Raw genomic sequence first — 13,952 nt, 5'->3', positions numbered from 1 at the left:
CCCAGGCTTTTGTACCTCCTTTAGGAATGATTAAGGGGATAGCAAGTATGGGCAGGCCTTGGTCTCTGTTTCCCAGCTTTGCTGCTGTGCCCCAGAATCGGTGAGGGGAGAGGGATGCAGGAGAGCAGGCTGGGTGCTCCTGAGTGGTCACTTCCCCTGGGAAACAGCCGTGTCTCCTGTCACCCTATCAAGCGGGTAGGTCAGCCGACCTCACTAGTCCCATAATTTGGGCCAACCATTGTCCATGTCCACAGTCCACGCCTTGGTCTGTCTCGTCAGCAACACAGTGGAGCCAGAAAGAATGTCACCAAGTCCCCTTCCTGGGCCAAAGCTCTTATCTTTCAAAACAAAGCCATCATTTCTGTAGTCTGATTTGGGTTTTACATTGAAACTTTCTAAATTCCAAGTACCCCAGTCCATTAGTTAAATCCACAAAAAAGTTTATCCAAAAGCTAAAAAGTGTGGAGTTAGACTAAATGGTCATTTCTGCCATCCCGACCCCCGGGTTTAAAAAGCTCAGAGATCATGCAAGCTATAAGGGAGATAGTTTTGAGCACTCTAAGTCATAAGCAGTGGAGGTGTTACAGTCGCTGCCGTGTGATACTCGTCACATCGATGGTGGCCACGTCAACTGGCCTGTCCTCGTCACTGCTTTCCAAAGAGCAGGCTTGTTCCTGGTGTTTAGTCCACACAAAGGCCACATTACAGGTCTCACCTCTTCTTCTTTGTCTTGTGTCCTTAGAAAACACTTTCTATCAAGATCTTTCTGGACCTCAAGGCAACTCAGAAGCCTATGGTGACCGCTCTGCTCTGTGGCCAACTCTGGAGCAGTCGGGCCCAGCCCAGCTCAGCCCACAGCAGCCCCGCTCCTACCCAACAGGTGGCGGTTCTGGGCAGATGGGGGTCCCAGTGCCTCTCTACTCGGTTCCTGAGACCCATCTTCTGGGGACCAGTGGCAGCATGGCAGTGACAGGGGCTCCCGGAGGAACAGCCTGGGAGGAAGCCCAGCAGATCCACCTGCCCCCTGGTAAGAGCTGCCAGGAAGGCAGCGAGCCTTGGGTGGGGAGGTGTGGAGGGGAGCAAGCAGAGGAGGGCGGTGCGGGGGCCAGTGTGAGGTGTGGGGTGGGAGCTTGTGAAGCCCTGGGTGGTGGGTGCGCATGTGATTGAGGGCTTCCGGGTGTCAGACCTGGGCTGGTAGCTTCGCGTTCATCTGAGGGAGATGGCTCTTTCCCATTCCAGCCCCGCTCTCTGCTGGGATAAACACAGCACAGCCTCCAGCAGCCACTGCGCGCTCCCTTTGGATTCCGTAGTCTCCGGGAGAGAGGCGGTAGAAGGCCAGACAGTGCCACTGTGCCTCTGGCTGCAGTTTAGGCCAAGTCCTCTTTCTGAAGTCAGCTGTGTCAGGGGCTGCGGGCAGAGGCTCGTGCTTCTGTCCATCAGGTCTTGGACAACAGGGGCCGAATGTGGGTGAGCACTGCTGAGTGATGCCAGGAAAGTGCTGGAAGCCAAAGAGAAGGGTCAGATCTTAGACCTTCTAAGACAAGGTCCTATCCAAGATGGGAGGCTCACACATAGGGGAAGCCTGGGAGGATCCCTGTGATCCAGCCTGACGTGGCTTTCATTTCCAGGGTTCCCATGGAATGATCTTGGTTTGGGGTGGAGGTTGGGTGAGTGGCATGTTCTGGGGTGGCCGGAATTGAGAGGCTTGTGCAAATGGACCTCATATTTATTCTGATCCACTGGGGGCTATGTGCCCAGAGCTCCAGCCATTTGGCAATTAGGAAAGCTGACTGTGGATAGAAGAGAAAGACCCAAGTTCACATCTTGATTTCTGTTGTGATTTCTCAGTGTCTCCAGAAACCCTTCAGCATCCTGATGGGCAGAAGGCTATTTCCAGACCCCAGGTGAGAGGACAGAGTCCCCAGATGACAGCACCCACTCTGAGCTGTGGATTCCCTCCAGCTGCCCCAGTTGCTCAGCCACATGCAGGCACCTTCCTGTGCCCTGCACCAGCCCTTCTTTCCACATTGCCCCTTGTTTGTTTCTACACCAGATCCTGAGAGGTGGAGAGGAGACTCGTTCTTGTTCATTTCACTCCTGCCAACCTGTGTCCGTGGGGGCAGGACTGGGTTTACCTCTGGTCTCGCACATCAGCCCCCTCCAATGCCCTCTTCTTACTGATGCACTGAACACTTGCTGTGCTCTGCGCCATCAGGGAAGACTCTTGATATTTCTATCTTTAACATTTTTACCTTGCTCTATTTCTGAGAAGGACCTATGGCAGCTGTGTCTTTTCTCTTCAGGTCTTGGAGGTAACCATGTCTAGTTAATCATCTATTCAGCTGTTGAATGAATGAATCCCTCCACTAGTAACAGGCATTGCTGGTCCAGATTTAAGATTCTCTCTAGCTTTTCTGGTTGGAAGTGATGTCATAGAACTATCTTGAGTAGTAACTAAGCTACAGACCTTAAAACTTGTTTTTTCCCCTAAATTAGTGCTTTATTGTTATATAAAATCTGAAAAACAAAGAGAAAATGTCATATAAAGTGTCAAACAGCCATCACTCAGAATCACATAGCCAAATAGTCTATTTTCTTCCTATATTTTTTCTATGTACACATTTCTCATGCTATCTAAAAGCAGAGCCTTCCTATGAAACCTTTTGTAAGTCTCAGTGATGTGAAGGGAAGAAGCAGTTACCTCAGTACACATCTTGCTAACAATGCACAAAATGAATCGAGATGAAGCGCAGATGCTCAGAGATGCGGTTCAAAGCCACGTGAGATGCTGAGTGTAGATTCCGGTAAAGGAGCTTAGTGGGGCCAGTCTTGCTGCTTGGGATACAAGCTGCCTCTAAAATGGCTCCTACAAAACAAACGCTGAATGCTTTTTTCACTTTCTAACTTTTTTGGTAAAACTGAAAGTCCTCTTTGGATTTTTTTGGTTGTTTGTTAGTGAAAATAGGTACTAATGTCAGTCTTTGGTAAAAGCAAAGTTGTATGATACAAACTTTCAAAAAGTGAAGGAGACCATCTATATGGGTGTATATATAGATGTGTATATGTTAGTTTTCGTTCCAATCCCAAAAAAAGGCAATGGTACTACCGCACAATTGCACTCATCTCACATGCCAGTAAAGAATGCTCAAAATTCTCCAAGCCAGGCTCCAGCAATATGTGAACCGTGAACTTCCTGATGTTCAAGCTGGTTTTAGAAAAGGCAGAGGAACCAGACATCAAATTGCCAACATCCACTAGATCATGGAAAAAGCAAAAGAGTTCCAGAAAACCATCTATTTCTGCTTTATTGACTATGCCAAAGCCTTTGACTGTGTGGATCACAATAAACTGTGGAAAATTCTGAAAGAGATGGGAATACCCGACCACCTGATCTGCCTCTTGAGAAATTTGTATGCAGGTCAGGAAGCAACAGTTAGAACTGGACATGGAACAACAGACTGGTTCCAAATAGGAAAAGGAGGATGTCAAGGCTGTATATTGTCACCCTGTTTATTTAACTTATATGCAGAGTACATCATGAGAAATGCTGGACTGGAAGAAACACAAGCTGGAATCAAGATTGCCAGGAGAAATATCAATAACCTCAGATATGCAGATGACACCACCCTTATGGCAGAAAGTGAAGAGGAACTCAAAAGCCTCTTGATGAAAGTGAAAGAGGAGAGTGAAAAAGTTGACTTAAAGCTCAACATTCAGAAAACGAAGATCATGGCATCTGGTCCCATCACTTCATGGGAAATAGATGGGGAGACAGTGGAAACCATGTCAGACTTTATTTTTTTGGGCTCCAAAATCACTGCAGATGGTGATTGCAGCCATGAAATTAAAAGACGCTTACTGCTTGTAAGGAAAGTTATGTCCAACCTAGATAGCATATTCAAAAGCAGAGACATTACTTTGCCAACAAAGGTCTGTCTAGTCAAGGCTATGGTTTTCCCTGTGGTCATGTATGGATGTGAGAGTTGGACTGTGAAGAAAGCTGAGCGCCGAAGAATTGGTGCTTTTGAACTGTGGTGTTGGAGAAGACTCTTGAGAGTCCCTTGGACTGCAAGGAGATCCAACCAGTCCATTCTGAAGGAGATCAGCCCTGGGATTTCTTTGGAAGGAATGATGCTAAAGCTGAGACTCCAGTACTTTGGCCACCTCATGCGAAGAGCTGACTCATTGGAAAAGACTCTGATGCTGGGAGGGATTGGGGGCAGGAGGAGAAGGGGACGACAGAGGATGAGATGGCTGGATGGCATCACTGACTCGATGGCCGTGAGTCTGAGTGAACTCCGGGAGTTGGTGATGGACAGGGAAGCCTGGAGTGCTGCGATTCATGGGGTCGCAAAGAGTTGGACACGACTGAGCGACTGATCTGATCTGATCTGATCTGATGGGCTTCCCAGTGGTGCTAGTGCTAAAGAACGTGCCTGCCAATGCAGGAGACATAAAAAATGTGTATTTGATCACTGGGTTGGGAAGATCCCCAGGTTGGGAAGATGCCTGGAGGAGGGCATGGCAACTCACTCCAGTATTCTTGCCTAGAAAATTCAATGGACAGAGGAGCTTGGCAGGCTACAGTCCATAGGGTCGCAAAAATTCAGACATGACTGAAGGGACTTAGCCCACGTGCCTAAATGTGTATATATATATATATATACACATACATGTGTTTTTAAATGGTTGAGAACATATGTAGATGAAGCTTCATTTTCTATTTTTAATACTATAAAATGAGATTTTCCATGTCATTCTTAAATATGATTTTTAGAATTGGTATGATAAATTCACATCATTGCTCATGCGTTTATTCATTCACAAATACGGAGATCCTGCAGTGTCCCTGGTCCTGTTATCGAGGGTGGGGATACGTAGGGAACTAGACAAAGCCTAATTTCATGGGGTTTCTGTTCAGTAGAGGCAACTGCAAATACAGCACTGTATGCTTGAGGGATGTTCCTTTAGACGGTGTGGGAGGGAGTGCATCTCTGAGCTCAGCATGGATGGTGGACATGAGCCAGGTGAGTATTCAGGGAACAAGTGTTCAAGGCAGAGGGCATAGCAAGAGCAAAGACCCTGTAATAAGATGACCTGGTACAACTGAGGGAGAGTATGGGCTGTATCTAGAGAGTGGTGGTCCAGTGGTTAGGACTTTGCACTTTCATTATTGAGGGCTTGGGGTCAGTCCCTGGTTGGGGAACTAAGATCCTGCAAGCTGTTCAGTGTGGTCAAAAAAGTAAAAAAAGAAAAAAAAAAAGTTGAGAGGGCTAAGAAGCCAGACGAGAGAGACAGAGAAAGGCAGGATCATAGAGGGCCTGGTAGGCCCTGGAAGGAGCTCGGATTTTAATTCGTCTTTACTACTTTGTTAAACACTTCAAGTGTCTCTCTCTCCCTTTTCTTTTCTACTCTTTCTCCTTACTTCTCCCTTCCCTTCAATATGTAAAACACAGTGATGGACATTCTAATATATAAGCCCTTGTGTATTTCTTAAATTACTCAGTTAGGAGAGAAATTCCTAGAAGGAAAGTCAGACAGCTTGGGTTTGAATCCTTGCTCTGCCCTTAACTAGCTGTGTGACCTTATACAGCTTGCTTAACTTTGCTGTGTGTTAGTTTTCTCATTTGTTAAATGGGATGATAATAACAATACCTACTAACAAGATAGTTGTAAGGTTTAAATGACTCGCTGTATATAAAATGCTCAGAATACTACTTGGTACACAGTAAGTTCTATACTCATTAGAACAAAAAATGAAACTTTTTCTGTATTTGCCAAAGTGTTTTTTCTAAAGGTTATACCAATTATCTTTTTCTGAGAGTGCAAATTGTAAATACAACACAGAAGGACAAATACCGTATGATTCCACTTATACAAGGCGTCTAGTTTCTGGCAAACTCATAGAGACAGAAAGCGTAGAGGTTCTCAGGGGCCAGAGGGAAGAAGGAAAAATGGGGAGTTAGTGTTAATGGGAACAGAGTTTCTGTTGAGGTTAATGAAAATTTCTGAAAATGGAAAGCGGTGATGGTTATGCAACATCATGAATATTCTAATACACTGAACTGTACACTTTAAGAGGTTAAATGTGTAAATTTTATGAAATGTATTGGGTTGGCCAAAACATTCATTTGGATTTTTCCATAAGATGTTACAGACAAACCTGAGCAAACCTTTTGGGCAACCTGATATATTCTACCACACACACAATTAATACAAAGGGATGTGGGTGTATTTTACTCCCCCCGGTACAGTTGCTCACAGTTCATCTTGAGCAAGTCAGCTAGGAAGTGAGGTATGGGATAAGTTAGATTCAGTGGTTGTCACCTTCCCTGATCTTTGCATTTAGGGGTTCCCTGAAGGGTGTTTCCTGGCTCTCTTCGTCTCCAGTGGAAGCATTCCATACCCCTGCTCCCGGCCTTGGCATAGTTCTGGAAACCCCATGCTCTTGGGGACTAGTAGCACAGTGGCCAAAACCCTGTAGGATTAAGGATAATCTGAAGATGGAGACTGGGCTCTGCCCTTGTGCTGAGAAGTTCAGCAAGTTATTCCTCGTGGCTAAATCGTGGTTTCCCTTCAGTCATACTAGATCCTGTAAGGCTGCTGCTGCTGCTGCTGCTAAGTTGCATCAGTCGTGTCCGACTCTGTGCGACCCCATAGACGGCAGCTCACCAGGCCCCGCCGTCCCTGGGATTCTCCAGGCAAGAACACTGGCATGGGTTGCCATTTCCTTCTCCAATGCATGAAAGTGAAAAGTGAAAGTGAAGTTGCTCAGTCGTGTCTGACTCTTAGTGACCCCATGGATTGCAGCCCACCAGGCTCCTCCGTCCATGTAAGGCTATCCCTGCTGACTTATCGAGCAGGTCAGGTGAGGGAGTATATGTAAATGTGCCTTTGTAACCTGTCAAGTGCTATAAAGATGTTACTTCTCTTTCGTCTAATTCCAGGTGCCACTGATTCCCAGAGCTCGAAGTATTTCTGAGAGTTCCATCGTATCAGTCAAGGAAGATGAGGAGGAGTCCTCCGAGAAGGCAGATAAAAAATCTTCCCAAAATACCGTCCAGAGAGAAAAGCTCGGAAACGTGAAGGAGAACACAAAGGTGGAGGGGTCTTTTCTTCCAGATGGTGGTGCAGCGCTGGGGAGCCGGGCTCTTGTGGGGTCCCCTCCTCTCCTGTCTCACCACCGTCATGGTGAGGGGGAGTTAATCTCCACCCTACAGACCACAGAACTCCCCCTCTCTCTTCCAGAGCTCAGGGTTTGGCTGGTTCAGCTGGTTCCGCTCAAAGCCCACCCACAACGCATCCCCCTCTGGAGAAGAAGATTCGTCTGACAGCCCGGACTCTGAGGTGACCTCGGGCGGAATGTTGTGGGGGGGGCTGGACAGGGAAGCTCCCTCTTCTGTGGCCCCTTCTGAGGAAGTTTCCTCAACTCCAGGAGGGCCTGGAGCTGGCCTCTCCACCCTGGTCTGGATGAAACTGGTTTTGTGATGGGAGGTTGTGGGAGACAGATTGGTCCAGTGAGGGGAGAGGCAGATGACGAAAGGCCTTAAAAGTTAGGATGTAGAATTTTAACTTTCGAGAGCCGGCAGTGACTTGGCTTATTGAGCAGAGGAGTGGTATGAAGACAATGGAGTGTGGTGGAGAGGAGGCCAGCCCTGGTAGAGGGTGGAGGCCGCCATGTGGGTGCTGCAGGAATGCAAGCAGGTGGCATGGACGTGTGGAACCATCAGCGCCACCCTCCTTTCTCCACTAAGCAGGAGATGCCCAGGGCAGCGTCTCTACCTCAGCCCAGCCCAAGCCTCTCACTGACACCTTCCCCAGATCCCCAGTCTCTGCTGGGTGCCAGTGCCTTCTCCAGGGACACAGGTATGCCAACCTCCTGTCCTCTGGGCCCGCTGTGGTCCTCTCTGCAGTTTCCAGGGTTTGGTGGGGAGCCTTCTGGGAGTGGGGACTCCTCTGTCCTGAGTAGTTGGAACACCCCTGACTCATTGCTTCCTAGGTGGAGATGAAGTCCGAGGGTCAGTGTCTGGTGTGGGGACAGCTGAGGGCCCGGGGAGTGGAGGCTTGTCGGGACCTGAGGTGAGCAGCCCACCTGTGTGTGAACTGAACTTTCATGGGGGCTGGAGGTGCTGCCCCGTGAGGGCCTGACTCGTGGAGAGTATGGAGAAAGCTTCTGTAGTGGTTTGCTAGGGCTGCCAGAACAAGGTGTCATAGACTGTGCCGTTTAAACACCAGATGAGTATCTCCTCACAGTTCTGGAGGCTGGAGAGCTGAGATGGAGGTGTCCGCAGAGTAGGTTTCTCCTTGGCTTATAGATGGCCATGTTCTCCCTGCATCTTTATGTGGTCTTTCCCTGGTGTGTGTCTATGTCCAAATTTCCCCTTACAAGAATACCGGTCATAATGGGTTAGGGCCCATTCTAATCACCTTTAAAAAAAAAAAATTAATTTCTGTTGAGTATGGGGCTTCTCTGGTGGCTCAGATTGTAAAGAATCTGCCTACAATGCAGGAGAGAAGGGTTTGGTCCCTCGGTCAGGAAGATCCCCTGGAGAAGGGAATGGCCACCCATTCCATTATTCTTGCCTGAATAGCTTTACAATGTTGTGTTGGTTTCTGCTGTAAGCAATGTGAATCAGCCATAAGTATACCTATATCTGTTCTTTTTTTGAATTTCCTTCCCGTTTAGGTCACCATGGAGCACCAAATACAGTTCTCTGAGCTGTGCAGTAGTTAATCACCTCTTTAAAGACCCTGTCTCTGAATGCATTCTGAGGTCTCTGGGTTAGGACTTCAAGACAAGAAGTCTGGGGCAGGAACACGAGTTAGCCCACCACTGCTTCCTTATGTGATGTCTAGAGAGCGGCCTCGGGACTTCCTGGGAGTCCAGTGGTTAAGACTCTGTGGGTCCAGTGCAGGGGGCACAGGTTCAATCCCTGGTTGAGGATCCAAGATCCCACATGTCACAAGGCACAGCCAAAAAGACAAACAAATGAAATGAAAAAAGGGAATGTCCTCTTTCCCTGTCCCCAGTAGGAGCTAGAGTTCACCAGTATCCCTTGCAAGGATTGTGATAAAGCCTTGACGAATTGTCCAGTATGGATTTCATGCCAGTTGCTAGGAAAACAATTTTATTTCTTGGGGCCTGGTTACGGCACTCTTGTAGTATTTTAGGCTTTTCAAGGAATATGAGATTACTTTTTATGATGCTATTAGTATGTTTTTTGTGGCCTTTTCTTCTCACACAGCAGCACCTGAGCCTCTGCAAAGCTCCCCCAGGCTCTGGGGGTGGCTGTGCCCACTGGAACTGTTTTTTTACTCAGGATTCCCTGAGCTGTATCACATTTGCATCTTTCTTTTAAATTTTTTAAAATTTATTTATTATTTGTTTATTTTGACTACGCTGGGTCTTTGCTGCTCTGTGGGCTTTTCTCTAGTTGCAGTGAGTGGGGCTCCTCTCTGGTTGTAGTGCATGGGCTTCTCATCGCAGTGGCTTCCCTTCTTGCAGAGCACAGGCTCTAGGCATGTAGGCTCAGTCGATGTGGTGCACAGGCTTAGTTGCTGTGAAATCTTCCTGGACCAGGGATGGAACCTGTGTCCCCTGCATTGGCAGGTGGGTTCCCATCCACTGCATCAGCAGGGACTGCATCTCTTGACCAAAGTTGATTCTCAGGGAAGCCCCTGACAGTCTAGAATCCAGGAAGTGGTGACTAAGAGGATTTTCTATTATTTTCCATCACAGGGTGTTTCCACTGAGCTCTGCTTCAACGCTGGTGTTCTGCTTCCCCCACCCTCTGTGAAAGGGAGTGTTCCTCTCTACAACCCATCTCAGGTTCCCCAGGTAAGGAAGTCCTGAGGGAGGAGGGGTTTGGAGCATGGGTTCTGAGTGAAGGAGACCCTGGTTTATAACTTACTGATAACCACTTACTATGCCTGAGTTCTTTAGCAATGACTAACCTCTGTAAGTCTCAGTTTCTGCGTCTGTATAATAGGGTTAGTAGTAACTACCTCACTGGATAGTTATGAGGATTAAATCAGGCAGTCTGAAAATGCTCAGTCAGTGTCACTATTATTAATATTGCTCTTGACCTTTCATAGGTCTTAAGACTCAAGAGAGACAATTTGTGTCGGTGTTGTGTGGTTGCACCAGAGCAGTGTCCTGAGGGTGAGGGGATCATTGCAAACTTTGGTTGAAACTAAACTCCCTGCTTCTGCATGATCTGAGGCAGACTGCTTGCTCGGATGTGTTATTGGCTTCTCTTCTTCATAAAATCAAATTTCTTTCTCCTTATTTAAGAGGTAAAGGTGTTGTGTGAAATTGAATAATGAGAATACCACATGGGAAGCCAAATGCTCCTGAAGGGTTCTAGACTTTCAGGATGCCTAAGCTCAATCCAGCCAGTCAGCCCTCAGCAGAGTCATGCTTGGGGTTATAACCTCGTGCTGTGCTTGTCTTTTTCCAGCTCTCCACGGTTACCAGCCTGAACCGGCCGAATCGCCTAGCTCAGCGCCGCTATCCAACCCAGTCATGATGAGAAGGACCACCCATCCCAGGCTCGTCTCCCTGAAGCACAACTGTTATGTTGTTCTTGTTTCTTAATTTCCCAGCCCCTCTGCCATATTTGGGCCCCAAAGACGGTTGTGCTAGCCAGTTGCTTCCACGGGGTATGGAGGAAGCAAGGAGACAGGGTCTCCCAGGACACAGCTCAGTTCAATCTCTTAAGATAAGCTTCACAGTGATGGTGGAAATGACTTCTTCAGGTGGAAAAGCTGGGTATATCATCAGTCTGGAGGGGAGTGGAATGCCATGGCGGCAGCATTAAGGACGTGGCTGTAGATCCTTGGAAAAATCAGGGCTTAAGAATTCCTCTGCGGGAATCGAAGATAACAGCGCTGGACTCTGCAGCAGCAATTACTGGGGGAGAGGCACTCAGAGCAATATTCTAGATTAACTTTGACTCCTTCCACAGCCTTAGTTACAGACCAATTCATGGCTCGAGTTAGCAAAGGATTTTTGAATCTTGGAAACTCGATCATTGTTTCCTGTCATCATTCTCTCTTGGGTGACATTTCGGCAGTTTCCTTCTTGGTTTTGGTTTGTGCACATTTTTTTTTTTTTTTTTAATGTGGTTCAGATTAATTATATTTCTCTCACTTTCTTAGCTGGTCCTATTTTTTCACATTCTGGCATCTGGCTATCAAGTTAGATTGCTGTAGGCATCATATTGTCATGGTAACTACCGAACCTAATGATGCAAATGGATGGAACATCGGTGTAATAAAGGACGGAAAATGTTCCCTAAAAATTCACCCCTTGCATAAGAAGAGGATCCAGTGTCTGAGATTGTTAATACTTCCCTTCCTCCCTCAGGCCTTTGCAAATTGATGTTCAGAGGGTCAGAGGAGCCCGAGGGAGGAGGGGACCCTCTTGGAAATTTCCATTTCTCCTTTCAAACCCCCAATAGGAATGACTCTTGCTGTTTGTCAGATTTGTTGAAAATTGCTCCTCACAAAGAACATTTCTTTGCATGTGTAATTGTACATACAGGTTTTGTACTTTAATGTACTACAGTTCTGATGTTGATAGTGATTAAACCAGATAATTTTATAGCAGATGCTTGTCTCTGGCTGATTTTTGCAGAGGGTGAGTACACACTGTGTGGTCTCTTCCCTGAGGTCTTTCTAATAATGGTTTCATTGGATGATAAGGTGCAGACAGCTGGAAAAAGCCCTTAATTAATGAAGAATCTAGGGACTGATCCTCTTAACTTGTCTACCGTTATTTTTACAATTAAAAAAAAAAAGAACAAACCCACCTCTCATGAAAATTAGTTACTCCGTTAACTAAATGTTGCACATTCTGTCCTCTAAGAAGTTTGTTCATCTCTCAGATTAAATTAGGAAATGTCCGTGTAAGTGTTTTGCATCTAGAAGGCCCTCAGTGAGTGCTGTCCTTGTCTTCCTGAAGACTGCAGCCCCTTCAGTTTGGTGTGCTGACACCCAGTGGCGGAACAGTGTCAGTCGTGTGTGAGTTTCAGAGGCACCAAATTGTTTAGACTTGAATCCTGGCTCATCCACAGTTCACCTTGTAATCTTGGACAGGGTAATCTATTTGTTCTTGTCTTCAATTCCCTCTTCTATAAAATGAGGATACTAATTACCATTGCAATTATAATAATTACAATAGTAATTATAATAGTACTACCACATAGGACCCTGGAGGAGGGCATGGCAACCCACTCCAGTATTCTTCCTTGGAGAATCTCCATGGACTCCAGGCTCCAGGAGAGGAGCCTGGCAGCCTGCAGTCCATGGGGTCGAAAAGAGCTGGACATGACTAAGCACATGAGGCATCGCATAGGGCAGAAGAATAGAGTCAATCTCTTAAAAAAGTACCTAGTACATGCTACACATTATATGTGTGTGTTTCTAAAAAATTATCAGTGTACAATCTAATAAGTAAAATCGCCTTAATCTTGTTGCCTACCAGATTAAACTGGATGTTTATTCACTTAAAAATTTTACTGAAGTATAGTTGATTTACAGTGTGGTATTAATTTCTAGTGTACAGCAGAGTGATCCAGGTATATATATGTGTGTGTGTTTATACACACACCTGCTTTTTCATCTTCTTTTCTGTATAGTTTATCACAGGATATTGAATTCCCTGTGCTGTACAGTAGGGCCTTGTTGTCTATCCCTTCTCTGTATGATAGCTTGCATCTGCTAATCCCAAACTTCTAATCCATTTCTCCCCTGCCCCCTCCCCCTTGGCAATCACAAGTCTGTTCTCTATGTTTGTGAGTCTGTTTCTCTTTCATAGATAAGTTCATTTGTTTATATTTAAATTCCACACATAAGTGATATCATATGGTATTTCTTTTTCTGATTTACTTCACTTAGTATGATAATCTCTAGGTCTATCCATGTTGTTCCAAGTGGCATTATTTTGTTCTTTTTTATGGCTGAATCATGTTCCACTGTATATATGTACCACGTCTTCCTTATTCATTCATTTGGGTTGTTTCTATGTCTTGGCTATTGTCAATAGTGAACACTGGGGTGCATGAATCTTTTTGAATTATAGTTTTCTTTGGATATATACCCAGGACTGCAGGATCATATGGCAACTCTATTTCTAGTTTTTTGAGGAACCTCTATACTGTTTTCCGTAGTGGCTGCATCAACTTGCATTCCCATCGACAGTGTAGGAGGATTCCCTTTTCTCCACACCCTTTCTAGTTTTGGTCGTTTGTAGGATTTTTAATGGTGGCCGTGCTGACCTGTATGAAGGTGATACCTCATTGTAGTTTTGATTTGCATTTCTTTAATAATTAGTGATGTTGAGAATCTTTTCATGTGCCTATAGGCCATCTGTATGAGACTGTTCCTTCTTGATGCAGGTGTGTAATGGGAAGAATAAATTAAAATTAGTTTTCAATAGGTGTTCTCATGACGAAGCTGGTTTCTCTCCGTGCATCCCGCCTGCCACCAACGTTAGACCATGTGGCTTAGTGCCCCCAGGAACAATGACACAGGGGAAGTCCTCTCTCATAAAAAGAAGCACTTTAGAGGAAGAGAGTGAGGACCTAAGAGGAAGGCAAAGATGCCTGTGTTCTTTCACTTCTGCCTCCTGTTGGGACTATTCATGGAAAACCAGGGACTACAGTGTCAACAAAGGAGGCCTTGAGCTTAGTTACTTTCCAGGCAAAGGAAGTAGTGTGTGCAGCAGCAGACACATTTTCTGAGGGGAAGATCAGAGGGTTTTATGCAGTGGAAAGGGCGGAGGCCTTGGCACTTATGCTAATTCATGTTTGGAAGCTTGTACTCCAGCAAAGTCAGAATGCATCCATTCATTGGTGTGTGGTTGGTTAAAACAAGTCCTGCTGTTCACTGGTCAGGAAGGAACCCTCAGTTGAGTGCAGTAAGGGTCTGATGAACTGGGGTCACTCAGA

At 46.1% G+C, this 13,952-nt stretch overlaps 1 protein-coding gene across 6 annotated transcripts in view; it reads left to right on the top strand.

Annotated features, from left to right (window-relative positions):
- The window catches only part of SEC16B (SEC16 homolog B, endoplasmic reticulum export factor), a 65,666-nt gene extending 54,054 nt beyond the window's left edge, over positions 1–11,612 (top strand). For 5 of the 6 annotated variants that reach the window (XM_070768491.1, XM_070768493.1, XM_019976837.2 and 2 more), the window contains 8 exons: positions 743–1,027; positions 1,849–1,904; positions 6,948–7,100; positions 7,249–7,347; positions 7,758–7,866; positions 8,000–8,079; positions 9,740–9,838; positions 10,461–11,612. In XM_070768491.1, the coding sequence (XP_070624592.1) occupies positions 743–1,027; positions 1,849–1,904; positions 6,948–7,100; positions 7,249–7,347; positions 7,758–7,866; positions 8,000–8,079; positions 9,740–9,838; positions 10,461–10,529 (950 nt within the window). In that variant the 3' untranslated portion in view covers positions 10,530–11,612. The remainder of the gene's footprint in view (positions 1–742; positions 1,028–1,848; positions 1,905–6,947; positions 7,101–7,248; positions 7,348–7,757; positions 7,867–7,999; positions 8,080–9,739; positions 9,839–10,460) is intronic. The other variant, XM_019976838.2, reaches the window with a different exon arrangement.
- The last annotated feature ends 2,340 nt before the right edge of the window (positions 11,613–13,952 follow it).

Source organism: Bos indicus, chromosome 16 (genome assembly GCF_029378745.1).
Source record: "Bos indicus isolate NIAB-ARS_2022 breed Sahiwal x Tharparkar chromosome 16, NIAB-ARS_B.indTharparkar_mat_pri_1.0, whole genome shotgun sequence".
NCBI classification, from domain to species: domain Eukaryota; kingdom Metazoa; phylum Chordata; class Mammalia; order Artiodactyla; family Bovidae; genus Bos; species Bos indicus.
This window is presented reverse-complemented; position numbering and strand designations above follow the sequence as displayed.